Source organism: Electrophorus electricus, chromosome 3 (genome assembly GCF_041902795.1).
Source record: "Electrophorus electricus isolate QZ-2024a chromosome 3, ASM4190279v1, whole genome shotgun sequence".
Classification (NCBI taxonomy): Eukaryota; Metazoa; Chordata; class Actinopteri; order Gymnotiformes; family Gymnotidae; genus Electrophorus; species Electrophorus electricus.
Genome location: NC_137499.1, coordinates 28,351,307 through 28,375,688, shown reverse-complemented (window position 1 = coordinate 28,375,688; position 24,382 = coordinate 28,351,307). Strand labels below are relative to the sequence as shown.

Here is a 24,382-nt window from a genome sequence, read left to right as displayed (position 1 = left end):
GCCGTGGAAGATGATGCAGGCTCCTTGGATGTAAACTGAGGCGGGTAGGAACGAGTTATGTAATGGGAGCTAAAATGGGCGTCTGTTGCATCCCATGTCTAAAGAGGCAGTCCTGGAATGACCGATCAGTTTGCTTCTGTTAGCAGTGTTGAAAACAGTGAGAAACAAATGAGCCCTGAACAGATTTAGCTAATACTGAACAAAATAGATAGCGTACATCACTCCTCATTTACATAATAGTTTTCATTCTTCTTCAATTGCAGTCCAATGTTATGCTTCTTATGCTCTATTTTAAAATCAAATATAATCACAATGAGTGCCTTAAATAACCTGTTTGTTTAGATGTATGGAAAGCGTCATGGCTCCAGAAAACACACACACACACACACACACACACACACACACACACACACACACATACACACACACACACACACACACACACACACACACACACACACAGGTTACATTGTACATAATTTTATATAATAAAATAATGCCACCAGTCTTTTCTTACTATAGACTTATATCCAATGCTTTAAAAGATCGCAATTCAATGCTTAGCACTCCAAAGCAATGCATTATTGAGATTATCGTTCGTATCTCTTTAAATGGGATCGGTCTGGTTTGTGCGCGTGTGCATGTGAGCGAGCGAGGGAGAGAAAGGGAGAGTGGGAGGCAAGCTTTGTGTGGAGGAACAGAATGAAGAGATATTAGATGCCGTTATTTTAAGATACGTTACATTGTTAGTGTTATTCTGTCCGTTCGTACGTGAAGCGACCTTTTCCGACTGTGACAAAAAGAAGGTTTTACACCTCTATGGCAACATCGGCATATCCCATTATCCTCTCTGTAACTGAGAAACCACGGGCAGAGCTGCTGATATATATTTCTTTCTTTTTCCTCATGCATCCTACAACGTTGTGGGAAACATAGTCGAGCCCGGCTGTAACATTTGACCGATCATGGATTAATGCTCATGTGGACTACATAGCAAGGTAAGTGAATAAAGAAATGTTTGGGCCTCGCGTATTTGTAAATGCCAGCGAAACATGTTCGATAAGTGGATGCGATTGCAGGATTTGTCTTAGCATAGCTCACCGTCATCGACCTGCAATGTCCTGCCAGATTACGTGAGACCCAAAGATTCACGAAAACATCTGGTTGGGTTACGGAACAGAGGCTACTGCATTTACTGGTAATAGCCCAACAGCGTTGCCCCGGAACCGAGCAATAAGAAGAAGAACAATAACGTCGATGAGAAGAAAAGTAAACGAGAGTGTTTGCAAACGTCTGCGTTTTGGCGTTCGGTGCGTGTCTTTGTCTCGCCTGTCACTGTGAGCAGGCTTCCTTCATCGCTGCACGAGCAAATCGCCAAAGGGTGCAAAACAGTCTTTATAATGACGCAATCCCCGGGTGCCTGCAACTAGCGCGCAAAAGGAACCGCAAAGATTCGGTCACATTCTGATAGTCTAAAGGAGTCTAATAATGTCTAATAATTGGCATTAAAGAACGCTCAGACTTTTGACTGTTGCATTGGAAACTGATCATTTAAGTTTAAAGAATGCAGATCTCGTTTACACGATGCGAGGGGTGGGTTTATCCAATACTTAAAAAAACACCTTTCGTCCTACTTCAGCCACTGTGGAGGACAGTGGAAGTCGAGTAACCGCTGTGGCCTACTGAATGTGAACTTTGTTCAGATGATGAAGGTGAGGTTTTGGGAGGATGAATTCTACAGCTAATCACTGGCTGTTGTAGGCCTAAACACTGAATCAATGGCAATCAGATACTATATCTGCTACATGTAATCTACTGTTCTGTTCTGGGCTGTTGTAGTTTACTTAAAGCTTTCAGGCTTTGTAAACTTGATAAAAAATGTTTGGCATTGGATGAAGGCCATGGTACTCATTGATGTGTTGGGGTAAACAGGAGCAGGACCCACATGAGCCTGTGAGCTGCCTTTCTTTTAAACCAATGAACATGGAAACAGGTGTTCATGTCAACAGATGTAGTCTGGAGGGTGGTAATATCAATATCATATCTTTCTGTGTGAGACAGCAGTGTAACAATATAGCTAATAATTTTGATAGGGGTATTGATTGTAAAGACTAAAGTTAAACTTTATATCATTGTAATTAAATTCCAGAATACATGCACCAGTTTTTGCAGTGAATCTATGTAGTCAATACAATATTAGTGAGTTTATCAAAATGCTTTTTTCCCTATTGTTTTGTGGTCTAGGGTGAAATATGACATTTGAAAGATTATTGTTTTCATTCAAACATTGTATAACAAACTTGATTTTTATGCATTTTTTGTGAGTTAAAACAGAAATGTATATATTTGCTGGATATAGTAGTTACATATATAGTAGGCTATATTACTGACAGGACTTAGATCAAGATCACATTTGAAATGTCACCAAATATTGAAACTCTTTGGAAATTGTGAAACTGGTATTGTATCACAGCAAGCTTGAAGTTTATAACCCTAGCATAAGCCTTATAGCACAGCACTTGAGCGGGAGCCATGTTTAGCTGCTTTGGCTATTCAGTGCTTAACTTAGTGATGTCCATGTCCATTCTAGGCCGCCTGAGCCATTTTGCTTGCCACCAAAGTGGCAGTTTGATCGGATATCATGGGTGTAGCTGAGGGCGATGTCGAGGCCCATCTATTGTGGACCGATGAGTGCGCTGTGCCCTCACTGATAGTGTCTGTTTCACCCCCTTCCCCCTCCTTCCTTTGTGGTGGTTTATTTAAAAGTCTGTTCCTTTAGCCAGCCTGCTGCCTGACCGTCCTGGGAGAACTCTGCCCGATTTCTTCATTCAATCCCCCCTCAGCAGAAAAGCTCTGAAAGACTGTTCTCTATGTGGCCCAGCTTATGTACTCAGACCAGGTTTTAGAAGACAAATTTAGACACTTCTTTGGCACCTAGCTTCTGCCTTATTTATCACCTTTGTCTTTGTGCTACTGCTGCATAACATATATGCAGTTAGAACTGCTGCCTAGAGAAATCAAGGGACAACAATGTCAGATTTTCCAGTTCTCTGCTGTCTAACAAATAATAACATTTCCAAAAGGATAGGAACAGTAGTTTTGACATTGTGTGTAAGTCTTTACTAATTTCCCTTGTTTTATCATTTGGTGTTTAACTGCACCTCAGTGAAAGCAACTTTCTTAAGCTGCTCCACTTGCTAAATAACTTTTTGGGAGGCGGGTTTACATGTCAGTTCAGTCTTAGATGAGAGCCTTTCAAAACTTCGTTTAAGGCCCTTCTAGCTCTGAGAATAAGACTTAGCTGAATATCTTGGGGAAGGGCCCTTTATTGCATTCTTCCATGCTCTGTCCTCTCTTTCCACACCCCCTGACCAAAGCAAGTGGAGAACATCTGTCCATGGCAACAACATGGGAGCCCCTGACACTCCATTCTCCCCTCGATTTTTTGTCATAGGGCCATAAATCCAGCGGACGTCGTTAAGTAGGCCAGTTCCGGGGAGAGGGGGGGGTTGAAAAATGATTGGGCAGTGGCAGAGAGAAAGGGGAGAGGACATCTTTTTACCACTTATGGGCAAACAGGCCTGCCTGCCTTTGCCCACCAGCCATTCAAGGAACACTTAATTAATGCCCGTTAGGCTATGCAGCTGGTGTGGTCGAGTCAGCCTGTTTTAGAAAAAAAAAAACGCAGAGCAAGATAAGACGATCTATCATGGCACATCTGCATTCTGAAAGCCCTTTGGGCAGAGCCCGTCCACTTCCTGCAATGTGTGGCATTTCACTCCAACACAAGAGAAGCTGAGAAGCATCATAAAAGCACTCAGCTCTTCAGAAACTCAAATTAGGAAGTAGATGTTACAGCTGCTTTGTGAGTTCACTTTTAGAGAAGCAGCACACAAAGGCACGCGGCAGAGCCACTGAAACACCTCACTGGAGAGAGTTGCATCCCGGCTGGGGGGGGTCTTAATGAGGGCTGCTTCCCGGTGATCCTGAAGAAGCTTGCGGTGCATTAAAAGTTATATTAAGATACCAATAGGCCTGTCTGACCAGGCTATTTGAGGAAAATCCTTTCCCAAGGTGTACATTTCATCTGTAAGGACTCTAGTATGACTGTGCTGCTTACCAGAAGTCTGTGTACACTGGAGTACCTTTAAAATGGCAGTTCTTCATGCCTATAGCAAGACTTCATGTCAGCTGTCCTTTCACTTCATTGTTTAACATAATTTTCTTTTCAGTTTTGGATTTACATATAAGTTTTGGATTTATCACCCTGCAAAATGAAGCAGAGAAGCACCTTTTCCTCTGTTTGTAATCCTGTACCCTGACTTATCCACTTCCACACTGTCCATCAGGACCCCTTTGAGATCATGTGAAATAAAATTTTATGATTATTTGTATATGGGACCAGCTGGTATAGATGTACATTTGCTTTGGCAGCACTATTTAATCAGTGATCTCTATAATATATGTGGCTGTGCTGTACAATGCAGTATGTGCTGTCTTGCATCCTCCACCTTTTGAATAATTAATCTGTAGTTCACCCTTGCAGCATGCAGAACATTCATGAGAAATAATTTGATATCTTACAAGTTATAAGGTTAAGGAGACTGAAATGCCATTAATACCTTGTGTAACAGATATGTTTAGAACCAAGTAAAACATTGTTCACAACAACTAAAAAGTCAGATACACCTCTGGCCCCTGTTACCTTGTTGAACCAATCTCAGCTCTTTCAGCTGATAATTGCTTTAGAATAGACAGGCTGTACTGGCTGATGGACAACTGCATTAGGGTTTCTGTAAATATTGTTTCATTTCACTGTGGGCGGAACAGTTTATAAACTATTATGGAGTTTTAAATTCAAATTTTGAAAAGTATTTTTTCTTTAAAAGAGGCCCATTTGCTCATTTCCCTCAAATGAATATCAGGAATATTCCAAATAACTAGGGCAATGAGCCTGTCCAATACAATTTCAGGAGGTTCAGGTTGTCCTTTTGCCATGATATTGTTTTATTTTTCTGTATTTTATGTTACATTTGAGGAGCAGTAGAGTATCAAGACATATTTCATCATTGCCATTCTTGTGTTTTCCTGATCTTTAGACATGAATAATGGGTTGTATAGGCTTCTCAATTGGAAGGCTCTTTTGCAGGGCCAGCATAAGCCTTATTCTTCTTTTTCGCTCTTCCTTTTCACCCCCTTGACAGCCAGAGCTTCTTCGGACTGTCAAGGGTTCTATAGGATTCTACATATTTGAATATTTTCGGCAGATATTTATGTACTACCAAAAGAACAACAGCAGGATTGAAAACACCAGAAATGCTCCAGCAGTGGAGTCACAAAAGCTTTGAAAACCTTTATTTGAAAAAGTAGAAAGATAGTTGCATGCAGATGCAGTTTACGCACTCTTTGACTCACATCCAGTTATTTAAGAGAGTTGATTTTCCATTTTGGTGTATTTGATCTCACTTTGGCCCATCTGGATGGCAGTCTTTCTTTGGTCTTATACCTGAAATTCACCCAGCTAATGTCTGCCAAACACATTTTCCATTTCAAAATGCCTCACAAAGATGACGCAAAGTGATCTATTCCAGTGGCCACTGAGGGACTGGTTAATTTTTCCCCCATGTTGGTTTGGATTGGCATCTTTCATTTCTTGAACGTTCTTTGGTACTTTGATCACTGAAATAAAAGAGCAAAGTTGTGTTTTTATATTACAGGATTATGTGTTGGTATGCTATTCTGTTACATATTTCTACTGTGTGATCATTTCTCTCAGGACTGAATAACAAGGCCCTGGAAACAGACACAGCCCCCTAGAATTCTATCCAGCATGTAAAAGATCAGCAGATTTATTTTAGAATCACCAGTACAAGTAACATTATAGATTTAGAGGGGAGGCATGGAGAAAGAGGTAGTCCTTTATCTCGTTCCTTGTCCTTATGAAGACCCCTGTCATTCACTAGCTTTCCAGCCCTGGTTTAGATGCACAGTCTCATTAAATGATAGGCTGTCATAAAGTAGTGGAGCGTTCAGTGAAGTGCTGTGGTGCATGTGCCTTACTTAATGCAAGTGAGACGCCTCAGCTCCATGCCAACATGCACGGCAAGGGTGGCATATGGATCGGGCGCTGGCATCCTGCCACGCCTCTCTTCTTGGCCCATTTCCGGGGACAAAGAGTTCCTCCCGACACGCGCCGAGACTAACGCTACCACGTTTGCTGCAGCTGACGACATGCGCGTAAAAAGAAAAAAGCAAAAAACAGAGTCCTTTCCTTATCCCTAAAACATGTGCTCAGCAGGATGTCATGTCACTTGTTCCTTGGATGGTTTCCTTCATCGCTGTTGTCTGGCTCCATCTTTCAAGGTCACAGAGAAACGTGACCTTCCATATAACAGGAGTTAAAATAAAGGTACGGCATTTTTCGACTGGAGATTTGAATATGTCCCAGTGCTCACTCGGTCATCCACACAGCATGGTTCTTTAGCGCTGAAGCCCACAGTAGGTTGAAGTGTGCTGAATGCCCTCTTTTGCTGCTCTGTGGATCCACAGTCAGTGGAGAAGTACTCTTGGCTGCTCTCCATGGTGCTGAACTTGCCCTGTTTGTCTCTGACCTCCTCCACCTCCACCAAAACCACCAACGCCAGCATTCTTACTTCCTCCTCTTTTATCTCTGTCACGCTCGGCTCTCTGGGCTGCAGTGTTTCTACCTTTCACTGCCCATTTGTGTATGCCTTTATATGGCATGACTATGTTGCATCACACAGTACAGTCCAGGAGCACTGGATGGTTAAATCCTCACTGGAGCTGCGGTACTTTTTGGTGTAGCTCACAGACCCCATTTCGTTTCTCTCTTTCTGAGAGCACTGCTCAGCATTCCCACTCATTGTTCTCATGTGCCCAGATCATAGATACAAAGCTGTTCCTCATGGCTTCATGTATGAAAAAAACACGTTTCTAATCGTGCAAACCTGCACATGCATATTGAGACACCCGGAGGCTCGGCGCTTATAACCTACCAGGCCCGCCTGTCATGGCCTCTTTAACTGATTTGGGTTTTCATCTTGGCCTGTTTGCTTCATTGTGTGCTTGTCTGCTCTTTCAAAAGCAGCTGTGTTTTTAATCACTGGATTTTCCATCATGCACGGATGTAACAGGTGTTGGCTGCGTCTCTTGGGTAGGCAAGATTATTTTGTGTTTGCTTCTAGTGCCCAGTTTTCCCTGTTGTTTGGACATGTTCTGCATTAGCATGTGTGCAGTTGACGAGAGGTACATATAAATTTATATATAAATATATAATATATATGAGAGAGAGGTGTGTGTGTGTGTGTGTGTGTGTGTGTGTACATATATATATATATATATATATATATATATATATATATATATATAGAGAGAGAGAGAGAGAGAGAGAGAGAGAGAGAGAGAGAGAGAGAGAGGAGCCAAAGAGACATTGATATATATTGCTGTCCAGTGCAAAATATTTAATTTGTCTGCTGGGATTTTTAACCTGTTATATACTCTGCTAAGGTTGATATGAAATTAATGTTTTTCCCTTTGGTTAAATTAGGCTAATTTGAAGACTTCCGTATCTAAAATTAGCATGTTCCTCAGGGTATAGCTGCTCTCCGCCACCATGTGGAGTGTTTTCTATTGGGGTGATAGCCCCTGTGAGGGCTTATTCAGGAATACGGATGAAAGCAAGCGACACTCATTGACATTTTACAGTGACAGCATTAGTGCGCAGAGCACGCACACCTGCGTGGAAGTTTTAAGGTGGACTGGGAAGTTAGCTGCATGATGTCATATTGTGGATGCTAGCCTTAGTGAACCACTGCATACCAGTGTTCACCATAATGCATTCTGACACAGAGAATGTTTACATTTCTGTTCATCTATATAAAATGCTTGTTTATTTCTGAATTAATAATGATTTGTTTATAAGTTATAAAAAGGTCCATGTGTTGCTTAAAGTGGGTTTTGAATGGGTTTCATTTATTTTTAATTTAGAGTCTTTTTTTTAAATATAGTGTTATATAACATAGCTGGGTAGTTTAAGACCTTCTTGACTGTCCTGTTTCTGGTTTTTGCCTAGGTACCTGAAGGAAATCTAAATGTAAATAAATTACAGTCGAATAAAGTAAATAGGCTAATACACAATGAAGCAAAGTAAACAGTGAAACAAAGTAAAATGTCAAATACACAGTCAAATGGATTAAGCAGATCCTTGGCTTAGAGGCAGTGTGGCAAATGGGCCTACTATAGATAGATGGCTGTAGATGCACAGATGGATGCACAGATGGGTGGATGAATGGATATATGGATGTATGGAAGGATGGGAGGAGGTGCCTTCTAGACCACAGAAACAAATGCTGGTAACCAATGGTTATGTTGGTGCACATTATACTCTCTTACACAGCTAATGGATAAATGCTAAAGGCTTCTCTGTGGTTCCCTCGAATGCCGCTTTTGTTTTGTATGTGTTCATGATTATAATAATAACTAGACAAATTGTGTTTTCACATTCTAAATATAAGGTGTAAATATAATTGATTGTTAACAGTAATATTTAAATAGTTATTTCAGTGTGTCTCTGCCTTTTGCATACTGAAGTGAAAACCCTGTTACAGGCTAATCATCCGTAGATAAATGCTTTTGTTTGATGAGACTGCACTTGATGTTTGTTGGTATTCAGAGTCAGTTGAACTGGGACATTACCCTCTTTCCTCTGGCTCATCTTTAACGTGATTTTAAACAACTGTGTAAAAAAGTTATTTGTCTGAAAAAAAAAACATTCATGCATTTTTTGTACCATACACAGGAGCTCTAAGCTATTTTAAATGTTGGACATCTTTACCTTTAATCCTAAAGGTTTATTTTAACATTTAACATGTATTTATGAGATACTGCACTTAGGCAAGAATAAGTACATCTGTTGTATAAATTGCTGCTCTGTTTATGTGTGATGCAACCGTGTTGTATACTGCATATGGTGTGTGCTAACAAGATTCCTGACAGGCCTGTAGAAGAAGAGAAATGCATATAGCATGAAATTTGCAAAACTCCAAAGCAGCTGGCTTGTATTACACATATAACAATCACAATGCTGTGTAAATGCAACCACTAAATTGTACAATTATGGTGTGGCAGGATCTATGTAAACTCAGTGCTTGACCTGTGGTGGCCACTGAACTGATTTGAATGTCCTCGTTTAGGGAGAAGACCAAATATTTACAAAGATATGTATGTGTCAAGTCCAGTCAAGTTTATTTAACTATAATGCACATTTAAATACAGCCAAAGCTGACCAACGTGCTCTACAAAGATATGAGAATAAAAAAAAATATTTGATAGTAGAATAAAGTTTGACCAAACAATCAAAACTGAGAATTAGAAACCATAAAACACAGCACTAAAAACTATAAAATACAACACAAGCAAGAACACAAATACAAATCAACTATTGAATTTTAGACACAAATTCGTAAATCAGCCACACTTATAAGACAAGGAAAAGAGAAACTTTCAGACTAGATTTAAACTGTGATGGTAGAAGCAGCCTTCACATTACTTTGTACATTATTCCACAATCTGGGGTCTCCCTTGACCTCAAAACTGTAGCCAGTAATTTGTTCCAGCATGTAAGGGACCCACATGCCCAGCATGGCAGCAGCATGTTGGACAAGTTGCAACCGAACTAATGAGGAATGACTAATACCTTTATACAAGAAATTACAATAATCCAGGCATGTGGTTATAAAAGCATGTAAAACTTTCTCCAAATCATGGAACGAAAGAACAAGCTTCAGTTTGGCAATTCTCCTAAACTGATAAAAACTACTCTTTACTACTGCACTCATTTGCCTCAAACCAAAAATCAAACCAAGAATCTTAACAGGAAGTGTATTGTGAAGGTGTTAGAAAAACATGAATCATTTTTAACTTATAAAATGGCATATTTTGGTACCAAAAAAAAAAAGCATGAATTGACAATATTGACATACAAGAGGCTCTGAGTAGAAAATAAATGAAGAAAACCCAGTAATCTGTCTGTTACACTATATGTATAGTATATATTCTTTTAAGGTGATAGATTTATTATCTCATTCAGTAATGCATGCAGTATTACCATGCAACACTGTAGAGATTAAAAAATGTTAAAAATGCACTTTGTAAAGTGTATCTGCTACAATCTGTTCAGCCTGTATACTTTTAACAAACCGTGTTTGTTTCTGCTTTCATCTCTCAGGCTCTCAAAGCTGAACATGTCCACTCCAAGTGACCTCAAGTCCCCCTGTGTGACACGGAACGGCATGGTCAAGCTCCCTCCCCAGCCCAATGGCCTCGGCTCGGCCAGCATCACGAAGGGCACACCAGCGGCCAAGAACCGCCTGTGCCAGTCGTCCTCTGTGCCCACCATCCTTCCTCCCCCGGGCCTCCCCTACCACCTCAAGCCCCTGCCCACAGCGGCCTCGCTTCTGGGCCCCGACCTGGACACTAGCCCCCTGTCCGGCGTCAAGCCCCCACTCCGGCCGTACCCAAAGCCGGTGCTGCTTGAGAGGCAGCTTGTGCTGGACGAGAAGCTGCTGAACCGCCTGCTCTGGTACTTCACCACGGCAGAGAAGTGCGTGCTGGCGCAGGTGTGCAAGACATGGCGCAAGGTGCTATACCAGCCAAAGTTCTGGGAGGGCGTGACGCCCATCCTGCATGCCAAGGAGCTCTACAACGCGCTGCCCAGTGGCGAGAAGGAGTTCGTCAGCCTGCAGGCCTTCGCCCTGCGGGGCTTCCAGTCCTTCTGTTTGGTGGGCGTCTCTGACTTGGACATTTGCGAGTTCATCGACAACTACCCGCTGTCAAAAAAGGGGGTGAAGTCAGTCAGCCTGAAACGGTCCACCATTACGGACGCAGGGCTTGAGGTAATTCTGTGGCATGCTGTTTCCTGTTGAGGTCTGTTTATTATATATTCAGCATGACATCAAAAGCTGGCACAGTCTGCTGTTATGATGAAAGCCCTGGGAGTTTAATGCAAACAAAATGCATGTTCAATATGTGTGGCAATTAAGAGTGCACCATGGACTAATGTTCCTGATAAACATTGATACTGCATAGCAATAAATGCACAGTTAGCAAATAGACGTCCTTTATGATACAGCTCAGCAAACGAAATAACTGGATGCTAGTAGGTCATGAATTAATTAGCTCCTTCTTCCCTGTTGTTCCGCAGTGGTATTCTGTAACTCTGTTCTAGTGTGTGTGTTCTGTTGTACACAGGGTGGGGTAAGGGAGGTGCAAATCTTAATACTCAAACCTGATGCATCATAGATTTCTATACTACAGATCTGTGTACAACAGCATAGAGCTGCCAATTCTCTTGTCTTAAACCACACTACATATTCTTAATTTTAGCTGCTACTTCTTACTAAACATCGTCTCCACCCAGTATGCTGCAGTTGAACAAAGTAATGAAATACTTTATTGTGGTTGCAAATATATGCTCAGGTTTGCATCTCATGCACAACCAGCTCATCCTTCATTTGAATGAAACATTTAAGCACTACCTTGACTGCTCCAGTTCCATGTTTAGCCACTTTGCCTAGCAAAGCTGTTTAAAAGACGACTAATATGATTGGCTGCAAAGATACTAATTATCCACCACACCCTTGAATTATATTCCACTTTGACCACCTGTTTTGTGGATTGGACCTCCTGTCAGACACGCCCTTCTGACGTGTGTGTGTGGTGGTGCTAGAGATGGAAGACAATACACTTTGTATTATAAAAACATTACCCTGTTTTGTATATTTGGTGCTATGCTCCTTAGGATGGAGCACTAAACTAAAGTCACTGCCATTTATTTAACAATTAGCCTCTACTGAAGAGCTGCTCCTTAAACATTTCTCCTGTTTGTTGCAGAATATAAAGATGCTTTCCAGAATATAACACAGAACAAGTGGGGATTGCGCAATAACAATCATCCTCTTTTACGAATACACTCATTGTACTTGCCTCAGAGCTGTTGCTATTCTGGGACTGGCCTGCTGTTGCCATGGTGAGCACTCAAATAGTTAGTGATGCTATCTGTGCCATGTTCTGTCGAACATGTCTGCTCTGACACGGCTTCTGGGCACTCTTTCTGACCGGCAGTGGGCATCGCCACTCACGGCCGTGCAGGCATTATATAGGGCAGCTCAAGATAGGACTATGCAGGGCTTGGACTGTACCCAAGCTCTCTGTAGGAGCCCAGGACCATGAAAGCTGCTCACAAGCTCTGTGCAGTTTACTCCTTTTGTGTAGTGGTGCGTGTGATCTCTGCGCTGCAGACATCTCTAGTGTGGTGTGGACTATAGATGCTGGTCACTTTAGTCCATATAGATTACTTCATATTGGCTTCTTACTTCGTAACAATTGATTGAAGTTAAGATGTGCCACAGTGCCACACTGGCTAGAACTCGATGGGTGTGGTGTAGTGTCAGGTGACAGGAAGGTCATAGGCATGAATACCTGTGCATTGTGGGACTACAAGTTTTAAGCCACAGCACACTTCATGCAATTAAAAACTTGTGTAATTTGCAAGTCAGCAAATTTCTGCTGACAATAATTTTAATAATGGATTAAAAAGGGCTTTCTGTAAACACTGGCAAGCTTAATTCTTTCATTATAGCATTTAAAATGTGCAGACAAATGTTGGAAGGATACTTTCATAAAACATCTTTTATGAAAGTAACATAATTTTCTGGAAATTAGATATTGTGTGGGATCTTAGAAGTGTGAAGCTAAGTGGAACATTAATAATGATCTTAGTGTTGTACTATGGCAGTGTCTCAAATTGAACATCATGCAACTGTTATCCATACTTAGAGCACTTCCAAGTTCATAGGAAAATTTGCTTTCACAGACTCAGTGTTTCCAAAAACACACATTTCACATATTTTACAAGAGTAGTGCTATTTTTGACATTTATCCCTAGTTATTAAACAACACTTTTTAACTGCAGAAGTAAGTACGTATCATACATAGCTTATAAAGCTAAATTGTTTTAAGGTTTACATCTTCATCCTTCTCAGACATAAAACCGTAAATAACACGCAAAACATGTTTGTGATGAGTCGGCAGACTCATCAGAATTTAACGATAAAAGAATTTGAGTGACTTCACTGATTCAATCTGTGCCTTGGTAACGACCTTGGCAAGGTAGCCTTACCTGAATTTGTTTGTTGATAAATGGTGTGCTCTAAGTCGTTTTATTTTCACATAGTGAAGTGAGTCTATTGTTTCTTGCAGTCACTTTGAGAGAGTAGAATAACATAGTTGCTATGATATGTCATGGTAGTTTGTACTATGTTTATCCAAATGCATTTTAAAGGTGCATTAGTCCAGATTCAAGAAACACCACCTCTTGTGGTTAAGCAGGTTAACTCAAAAATAGTGTAACTTTTTTTTTTTTACTCTTTGGATCAGCCTTCCATTCCTGCCTCAAAGATGCCTCTTACAATGGCCAGAGGAGTTCAGTTCCAGTTTTCGAGCATTACCCATGACTTTGATCATGACCCAATCATGACCACGACTTTCAATTGATGACCTAAGATGTTAATAATACGTTATTTAACAAGTTATTAGCAAAAGTGAACACTGTAGCTAGCTATTAGCTTAGGGTGGAAGTGCTTATATGCAGAAGCCTAGATAAATGATACGCATCAGGAGAGGGCCAACTACAATGCTACTCTCCCCCGTAGAATTTATTTATTCTATTTGGCAAATTGAGATGACATATCAACGCATTTCATTTTTTTCGGAGTCTTATGTTACTTATGTGCTCTATACATTCTTCTTAGAATAGCGGTGGGGTTTGGACAGAGCAGCTATCGAAATCTTGTGTCTGTGGGGTGTAATTGTGTTTTTACACTTTTTACCCTGATATGTGGGGTTGCGCATTGCAAAGCGTAGCTTCTTGATAGTCAAGAATTGTCGATTGTTTTATTGTCCAATATTTCTTTGTAATGAGCTCCCATGAGTTTATCAGTTATAATCTGTTAGCTAGTTAGCATCTAAATTCAAGGGAATTTATGTAACCTAGCATTATATTTCTGAAGTTGGTTCAACCAAAATATTACTAGTAAAGTAGCTCGCGGAGTGATGCAAATTTACCTAGCTACTCCATTTATGTCAAGTCTGTTATTCACAGTTTAGTGCATTATACACATTATATTTCCATACCAAATTCTGCATTCAACTTCATCCCCTGTTCTTATAATCATTTTGGAAAAGCGCTTCCTGTGTTATCTCTTGATTTAGCATGTATCTTGTTGTTCAGCAGGCTGAATACTATGCTCGCTAGCAGCAAATGTTGGAGCATAGCAAAACAATAAAGCAAGGTGATGTTGTATTACCTCATCCTTCTACTGTAGGGAGGTGGAAGGATATTATAGACCTTATGTATTTTGTACTTCTAGGCATAAGCATTGATCCCTGTATTTCTACAGTATTGTAGATCATTGGTATATTGGACTCTAAAATACTGTACTGGCTAGGATGTATTCTATGAGTAAATGACAAAGCACTTTGTAAATCTCTCTGGATTAGACCATCTGCTAAATGCTATAAATGTAAATATTATGAAGAAGAAGACAGAAATGACTTTTTAAAAGTATTTTTCGCATTTTCTTAATTCGTTAGTAAGCAACAGAGAGGCTATGAATAAGCTCCCAGAATCTAGTATCTATATAGCAGTAATTTCAAACGGATTTTAGTGAAAAGTGTAGATTAATATGTTTACTTAAAAGCAGTCATGAGTTTAGCTAGAGCCCAAACAGTCCATACCATCGTGCTTGGGTTGTCATTACTGAGTCGCAGCAGGGTGCATCGCGGGACTCTGGAGGTCATGCAGTCACGCTGCCGGAATCGCAAGCTCGCTATGTGAGATTAAATAATTTCAGTCATGTTGAATTGTTTACTGGCAGATATGTTGAATTTGACATTTTTCGATGTATGCAGTAGGCATTATAGTGTAGTAAATTATGGACTGGAGTAAGTTATGTTAAATTTTGAATTAATTAATTAATTAAATGAACATACAAATACTGTTAGGGAAACACCTTTTGTATTCTGGGGAAGTAATGAAGAGCTCTGTGTCCTCGTTTTCGAGATGCAGTCTGCAGCTATGGGTGTGGATGCAGCATTCATGGCTAACCATACTGCTTGGGAACCCCCTGTGCAGGTGATGCTGGAGCAGATGCAGGGCCTCATGCACCTGGAGCTGTCTGGCTGCAACGACTTCACGGAGGCAGGCCTGTGGTCAAGTCTGAACGCACGGCTCACCTCGCTCAGCGTGAGCGACTGCATCAACGTGGCAGACGACGCCATCGCTGCCATCTCCCAGCTCCTCCCCAACCTGTCCGAGCTGAGCCTGCAGGCGTACCACGTGACCGACACGGCCATGGCCTACTTCACAGCTAAACAGGGCTACACCACGCACACGCTGCGCCTGCACTCGTGCTGGGAGATCACCAACCATGGCGTGGTGAATATGGTGCACAGCCTGCCCAACCTCACAGCGCTCAGCCTTTCCGGCTGCTCCAAGATCACAGACGACGGTGTGGAGCTGGTGGCAGAGAACCTGCGCAAGCTGCGCAGCCTGGACCTGTCTTGGTGCCCACGCATCACCGATGTCGCCCTGGAGTACATCGCCTGCGACCTGCACAAGCTGGAGGAGCTCGTGCTAGACCGGTGGGTGTGGCGAAGGCAGGCCAGGGGCGGGAAGGCTTAAGACAGGGGTGGTCTCTGGTCTCGGAGGGTGGGGCAGATGTACAGTTCGGTGGTATATGAACACAAAGATTTCATTTACAGTCTCTTAAAGGCATACAAGTTTTTATGTGTGTTTGCATTTCAGAATACATGTCTATTAAACATTTATTACATTTAAAATCGGGGCTACCTTATTTGGCTCCTCAGATGTTTATTTACACACTTTATGAGTTCAATCAGATGTGTTAGATCAGGGAAACCACTGAACTGCCCTGGTGTGGTCATCTGGTAGTGGAGCTGGGCCCCCCAGTATACACACTTCTAAACAGTAACCATGGTCTACTTCTCTTTAAGCTGCTTCTATGACAACACCTAAAGTAGTGATATATGTAATTGGCTTCGTCTTTAACTAATTCATGTATTTGATAATCATTGTCCTGTTAAATTCTCATAGATTTATTTCTCTCATCACAGCTAAAGCTACTAATCACGAAAAATGACTGTGATTACTTTTTATTTACTACGAGGGCTTGAACTGGTGGAATCCATTCATTCTCTGCCAGAGTATTAGTAATTTCACCTGGTTTCAGTAATGAAGCCACAGTAAGCCATTTGAAAACCATGGGTCTAAAAGCCACGAATGTGATACGATGGCTGTAATCCAGCCTTATTGTCACTACTACTGGAAAAGAGGCCTCTCTCTGGGTCCTAAGTTAAAAGCAAGTTGAAAGCTCAACAAGCAAATTCCACTCGAGGCTGGATGTGAAGTTCTGAGGTGACTGTGTGAGTCCGTCTGTTGTGTCCCTGCACTCAGGTGTGTGCGGATCACCGACACAGGCCTTGGCTACCTCTCCACCATGTCCTCCCTGCGGAGCCTCTACCTACGCTGGTGCTGTCAGGTAATTATAGAGTTAAACACGTCAGCTCCAGGCTTATTATTGAGTTATTAAGTATATTTAGTTACTAAGGCATATTATTCTGTAACTACTGTGAATTATTCCAGCACCACACTGAGACTTATGGGAAAGGTGTGTTGTTAGAAAGTAAAGAATGTGAGTCTGACCCAGTGGTAACTGTAAGGGGTTAAACGCTTCATCCTGCATTTCAAATGAATGGATGGCGCTATAATAATAAAAATAACAACAACAATAATAAAAATTGTTCTTGTTGTTGTTATTATTGTAATTGAGGTTTTTTATTGTTCTTTTTCTCCACTAAAATACATTGTGCAGACCAAACCATAAGACCTAGAGACATGAAACTCAATAGGTAGTAGTCTCTCCCGCTACTCAGGTAAGTGAGATGACCTTGAACAACCTAAAGGGGGTGCTATAGGACAGCTTTAAGCATTTTGGTCTGTATCTTCTGAACCATAGGTCATAGGCTGAAATCTGCCTCCCAAAGAATCTCCCATGAAATGGGCCTCACATGAATTTCCGCCATAATATGCAAAACCTTCTTTTGCATTTTACTTACATTTTTGCCCCATCTACATGGATAATGTTTCAATATATTTGCGAGAACAGGACCTTTCAGTGCTATCCAAAACATTTTGACGTTTGCAAATGGTATGGCTGTAGCACGTCAATCAACAGTCCTGGGGTGGATCTTTATTTACTTAATATCAGTTGACCACATTTTATGCAGTTGTCAATAGGGGTGCAATAACTTGCAAATAGATGTTTCTCAGAGACCAAACTGATTGAAGAATTCCTAAGGATGACTCAATAACTGAAAAAACATGACTGGCATTAGCCAATCAGATTTCAGCGTACAGTTGATGGGCTTAACATTCACACAAATCTTGAAAGGTCTGTAAAAGGAAGGACTTTCTACAAGCATATAAAGTTTCATAGCAATTGTCCAATGGGGGGGGTGGGCACTATCTTACTTTCTTACACTGCCACCATAGGCATATATAATAGTGCTGTGATCCTGTAGCTAGTAGAGACTTTGCTATTGCAAGTGCTTACAGCAGTCATGCTAAGTTTTTTTTGTTCTTGCTGATCATCTAAAAACATTCTTTGTGTAATGATCCTGATCCACCTTATCATCTAAAAACTGATTTTAAAAGAATCAGCAGAGGCTATCTCTCAAAATCTCTCCGAAACATGTTTTTTGGACAGTATGGCTGTAGTACTACAGTAAAAACATAAAATCACAGGCCTGTTCTCAAAAATGTTGACAGATATTTATATTTATATTTATAACATCCCATTCCAAAGATGTTTGCAGAATATGGAAGGAATTGTCCTCAGGCATACACCACAGTGGCCATTATTGTAAAAATAAGTTTTTACTCAAATATCTCTTCACATCATGAACCTATGGAGAAAAGTCTGCATTAATTTTACGCAATTCAGTAAGCCTGACAACTTTGCCAGTACAAGCCATTTAAAAAATATTACATCTTTGCTGCTGTTGCTAATTGATTGAAACATGCACTTTCAAACTAGCCCTAGTAGTTTTGCAGAATACTCTATATGATATCATAATGCTAGCAAGACACTGCAAGTCAATCAAGTCAAAAACAGAGACATTTGTACACAATATGTGATGCACGTCAATCAATATTTCTAAAGTAATTCTGTAATTCAGTAGATCTTGTGAAACCTGAAAGGGACATTTAGCTTTGTGGTATCTTGTTGATTGTGGTGCATTTTCACCAATGTGAGCACTATAACATATATGTCTGTTAAATCAGTCAATCTCATTGTGTATAAATTGGGGTTAGGCCTTCAGTCAGTCAGTCTCCAAGCTCAGGCCTTTAAGTAATCAGTTGGCTAAAACTGGGAAACGGGTGTTAGATTGTCACAGAATGTGAATGGTATGTACATACATGCTGATGCATGTTACATTTGGTTTGAATCGGCATTTGGGCAGTGCTTTGGGCCCTGCAGTATTGTGTAAAATATGAATGGTGAACCTGCAGCCATCAAGTCAGCTGACGAAGGGAGAACGCGTGTAGAGTCATGCTTGGACCCTTTTATTGCCGCTAGCAGCTATATTTGTTGTTGCTATCAACATTTTCATTGCTTGTTGATTGTGGTGTGTTTCAGTGCAGTCCAGGCAGGGCCACATGTGTGTTGTTTTTTGCAGGTGCAGGACTTTGGCTTGCAGCACCTGTTCGGTATGAGGAGTCTGCGTTTGCTCTCACTAGCCGGTATGTGCATCTTCCCTGTGCAACACAGCTTTACTGCTAAAGATTGTTGGTGGATTCTGTGATGATTTAATGGAAGATACTCCTGATCAGATTTAATCAGATATTGGTAATATAGATTATCTTTATTGATCCCTGAAGGGAAATTTGGTTTGAAGACAGCAGTCAACCACACAACAAGCTCAAAAATGAACATGAGGGTCATGACAAATGCATTAGCAAACCATAATAGGTGAAATCTAAACTCTTAATCATGACATTTTAATGGGCACAACACTTGACATGACAAATTTCACTGTTTTAGGCTTGACATGTTGCAAAAAGACCTTCTAATAAAGATGTAGTGCGATTGGCTGTAGTGTGTTATCCTTAGAATTTTGTGACATGGCTATTAGGAGCAGGAAGCAGGTCTCAGCCTGTCTGCTTGCCTTTCTCTCTGTGCCAGGCTGCCCCCTGCTGACCACCACCGGTCTTTCAGGCCTGATACAGCTACAGGAGCTGGAGGAGCTGGAGCTCACCAACTGCCCGGGGGCCACGGCTGAGCTCTTCAAGTACTACTCCCAGCACCTGCCACACTGCATGGTCATCGAGTAGGGCCTCTGTGGGGGCCGCGGGCCCCGCCCCCTCCTCATCACCAAAACCTTCTCCTTCAGACGAACGCACCAGACTGTTGATTAACCCCACCTCATCTTGAACCCGCAATGGGGAATGGACAAAGGGAAAATGGAGGGATTGACAGAAAAGAGTGTCGGTGATGGAGCGATGCAAGAGGAAACTGACGAATGGATGCACGGAGCCGGAGGTGGAGAGTGTGACGGGACCAGACCTCGGCTGTGGCGTAGGGCGGGGGGACGTGGAGAAGTGTGATGGGGAACAGAGGCAGCAAAGTTTCATTAGACCACATGACACAGTCATCAGGCTTCACCCGTCAAGACCCATCACCTCCACCCAAAAACTGAGCTGTGAAGCCTCGCTTCCACGTTTCCTCCTCCTGACGTTTTTATTTCTTGGAGCAGAAAGGCACATGGCGCCTCCTTAAGCTAGCCCTCCGAGCTGAAGAGAGAGAGCGAGAGAGAGAGAGAGAGAGAGAGAGAGAGAGAGAGAGGAGAAAGACAGAAAGATGGAAGACAGCTACTGATACAGGGTTTCTTTGCTATTGTACAGCAGCATCCGAATCCACACCCCCCCACATCATTGAAGTCGCCACTCTGAATCTATGTCTTACCAAGAAAAAGAAAAAAAATAATCAAATCAAAGATTTTAGATGACCAGCCGCGTAGGGTCTTCGCATCAAAGCTGCACGCTTACTCGCTTATTGTCATGCGGTTCTCTCGTTTTCCTTTTTTCAAAATCTTATTTTTTTAAGTATTATTTTTTGATGATGAGGATTACTGTGAAGCATTTATGGAGAATGACTGAGGTTTTGTGACTATTTTGTGAATAAATTAGGAAACCAGGTACGATGAAGAAATGGCACAGAAGGTTATCACGAAGAAGGACTATGAACATTGGTTCAGAAAGTGGATCTTTTACGGACATTTGCAGATGATTACAGTTCAGGGTTTCTGCAGATAAAAGATTGTTTAAGTTGCATTTTTGAGGTACAAAGGGATTTGGCTGTATATACAGTAGATATTCCATTGAGCTTGGCCTTTTTATAAATCTTTTTAATTTTTCATTCCATTTTGGTGTCAACTGATATTACTGACTTGTGTGCAGGCTTCGACTTTAGTGCTACATGAAATCGTGGATAGTGCCACTGCTACTCTGGAACCCAGTGAAGGAAACAAACTGTGCAGCGATGCCCGTTTGCCGTCCGGCCGAATCCCTCCAATGGCGGAGTGCATGGGACAATGGGTTTCCATCAGTAGGCACACTGAATCTTTTAGCCCAGTGCAAGACATTACATTTGCATTCAAATGTATCATTTGATTAGGGCTCAACCTGATTGGAGGCAGGTGTATAAGCCACCCCCTAAACCCCAAACCCCCCCACCTCCCCCAGTCACTACAGATAAGCATCCAGGTCTCAGTTCCCTCTCTCTTGGAGAGTGTTTACAGTTTACAGGCACCATGGAGGATGCGGAGCACAGATGCGTTTTATGCCCTCTGGGGAACTGCAGAAATATTCTGCAGCCAGCACATGGGCCTCCGCTCCCCGACTCCCCCAGCCAGCCGCTCTCTTCCACCCACAAGCCTAGTCCGCCCAATCCTCTCACGGGGCTCCAAGCATCTCTAATTGGACTGTGCCGTTGTTTATGGTCATGTACAGTGTTCTAGCACTTACCAGAGGACTTTTATTCCAGGCAATGGCATCTGAGGTTTGACACCATTTGGACTTCCAGAAAGTGCAAAACATGTCTTCATTAAATCTAGGTACAAGAAAACTATTGGAAGGTACAAGAAACTATTTGGGGTGTTTGACGGTTTTTGTTTTTCTTTTTATTTCTTAGTTTAAAAAAAAAAAAAACTCACAAGACACCTCGTCCTCATAGGAGGACATTTTTTTGGACTAGGCTTTGGTTCACATAATGTGGCCTTGGGCGTTTGTGTGACTTGGCAGCTGGTGAAGGCTGATTACCTCTGAGAGTGATTCCACTGGTGGCACCTGCTAATGACATAGAGGGACAACATGGGGCCTGTATGGCCACTGCTGACCTCCCCCCCCCCCACCCCACCCCAGCAAAGTGTTGACAAAGTCAACAACAAACAAAAGTGCTGCAGGCCCCCCCGATTATAAACCAGGACACGGTTCACCCTGAACCCTAAGCCTCTAGAGGTCAGAGACTTCATTATGTCTTTTCAGACTGAAGCGTGCTCCCTGCAGAAAAGCCTGTTCTTACACCTCATGTCTATTGTGGCCCGCATTAGTGTTGCTTCTTAGTGAAGCCAGATCACAGGATGTTCTCGCCTGCTTTACACATGACGCCATTTATCTTGTGATCCTCAGTGAGGTTTGCGATTCCTTATTTATTTTGCTTTTACTACTTGTGGGTATTGGGGTTAATTTATTGAGTTGATGCACATATTTATTTATTTATTAAAAGCAAGAGGGCTGTCTATGAGGCCATGGTTTTGTTTGTGTGGGATGTTTGAATAAAATCAAACAGGAAAGAGCAGGGAACACCAGATTGCTTCTGAACGGCAGGGTATGTCTGTCCTTCTGTTTTTGTTTGTTCGTTTGTTTGTTTGTTTGCTGTTGGATGAATTGGCCCAGTCTGTTTCCTTTCAGCTGGAGCCACAAGGTTTGCCACAACGGCAGCCCTTGCGGCACCCATTTTTGGGTGGCACCAGGGTTATGCACAGCCGGCAGACAGGGGAAAGCGAGGCTTGTCTGACCTCAGCGTGACCCGCCTTGCCCGTCCTGTACCATTTCTCTGGGCATGCTTTTACGTCTCTGTGGTGACAGCTAGCCTAGCAGCAAAACACTGAAAGGTGCTCCTGGCGGTGTTCCAGAGCTTGGATGTCGAACACACTGTGCCAATTGAAATGGCTGAGGTTGGTCTGAGCCCTGCTAGACAGAGATCCTGTCTCAGCTTAGCAGGTGCTTTTTTTTCAACCACAAGGAACTATGTTGCAGTATTTATACACTCACCAGATCTCTCCATGGAGGAGAACGGGTTCCCATCATTAACTGAAGCCTGAACTAACACAGGCCGTCCTCGTTCCATTTGCTCATCCCTCCACTCACATAATCACCAAGAACCAATGAAAATGAAGATGGAAATAAAGAGAGAATATACTTATTAATATACTTATTAATAATATAATTCTATAAAACTTTGGAGATGTTGTATTACTGTTGTAAAAAAATCATTGTCATTTTCACTGAAAACCAAGCCTTTCCTCTGTGTGAAATGAGTTTACCAGTGTCGAGCGTCGTGCTATGTCACTTTTATCAGAACCCTGAATATTACTTTTTGCAAGTTCTAGACTAACTGACTCTAATCTGTATATAAAGAATGACATGAGGTTTATCAGGAATCAGATATTTGTGTAGACGTGTTTGTGCACTCGTCAATACCATCAGAAACATGCCACAGAGTCGACAAAACGCAGAATAAATGTTTGTTTATCCTGGGGAGTGGTCGTGATATGCAAAATCTTTTGTCTTTTAGCGATGAATTACATCAGCAGTGAAAAATAGAATCCAGACTACCAAAATTATGCTAGTTGTACTGGATATAGTGACCTAGTATCAAAGACATGTCAGTGTCGGCTGCATGGCGGAACAGCATCACGTGTTTAGTATGTTTAGAAAAATAATGAACCGTGTGTAAATACCTGCTGCCTAATTTATGTGACCAAGTCAAATTTTAACAGCAAAACATTGTCTCTGCTGTATCAGTTCTATGGACATGACAGAAATTCCCAAATCTGTTCCATGTACAGGAACTGTGCATTTGACTTAAACTGTATGTTTATGTTTAGGTCCATTCTGAAGGCCCCTTGAGGTCACCACATTCCTTATGGTGGATCCTGCAGTTTCTGCCCTTCAGACTGCGTGCACATGAAACTCTAAACAGTGGCCACATAGTAGAAGAAATCCAGGACTAGACAGAACCACGACTCTCCCCCAACTCCAGCATTCACTTTCAAACAGCTGAGGGATGTCTGCTGTTAAGTGGACCATTTACATATTCAAGCAGTAATGAGAGATCTGCTTCTGTCTACTATGTATGTAATTGTACATGTATTACTAAATCACATTTTGTGATGGTCTGACGTCCGCACAGGGTCTGTAATAACACTGCCTTTTTATCATGGATAAAAGGCCTAAGTGAATGACTGACTTTGGCAGGCTAATGAATGATGATCAGTCTTTCTGCCTCACAGTCTGTCTCCCAAATATTTGTCATCAAACTCGGTATCTTTTCTCAGTCGTGACCATGAAACCTTTTCTTTAGGCTTTGTTGTTTTTCTGTAAATAATGCTGTGGTGATTGATTTAACAGGAAAGGTAAAAAGGTTTCGGCGACTTCATCTCACGGCTGCAGTGCCTTGGAAGACATGCATTGTTGTTTTGAAATGGTTCGGTTCCTGTCTGCACCGTTTTAGTAAAAGTTCTACAAAAGGTAAAACTGGTCTGTCTCATGGATAGCACTGTCTGTATTCATCTGTACTACCTAAAGTCATGTGATGCTGATCAAGATCTGTGCTCGCACACACCAACACAGACACAAATTAATAACAAAAAAGTGTTACCTAGTTCAACAAAAACTTGTTGTCCAGCACAGATTTTGGGTAGTCTTATATCTTTCTGCCATGTCCAGTTAAGCCATTTGGTTGGCAATTTAGGCTCTAAAGACAACACAACGGGTGCCGGATCAGCCTTCAGGTCTAATTAAATATTTAAAATCCTGCAAGGCAGAGTGCCTTACAGCTCTCAATCCCACAATGCAACACCACTGTATTACCTTAGTTAAACGATGACCAGCTGCATCTTAAGTGTGCTGTATGACACGCATTACAGAGGCTGGCAGTAC

The 24,382-nt window shown here is 41.8% G+C and overlaps 1 protein-coding gene across 2 annotated transcripts; it reads left to right on the top strand.

The window, feature by feature from the left end:
- Nucleotides 1–23,977, top strand: fbxl16 (F-box and leucine-rich repeat protein 16). 2 transcript variants are annotated; one of them, XM_027002774.3, is made up of 7 exons: nt 1–44; nt 937–998; nt 10,247–10,913; nt 15,212–15,720; nt 16,553–16,637; nt 18,838–18,901; nt 19,344–23,977. In XM_027002774.3, the coding sequence occupies exons 3-7, from the start codon at nt 10,263–10,265 to the stop codon at nt 19,490–19,492; spliced, it is 1,458 nt and encodes a 485-aa protein (XP_026858575.1). In that variant the 5' UTR covers nt 1–44; nt 937–998; nt 10,247–10,262; the 3' UTR covers nt 19,493–23,977. The 2 variants fall into 2 exon arrangements, with proteins under 2 accessions (XP_026858575.1, XP_035385880.1); XM_035529987.2 differs by lacking the exon at nt 1–44 and adding an exon at nt 788–806.
- Nucleotides 23,978–24,382: the final 405 nt, after the last annotated feature.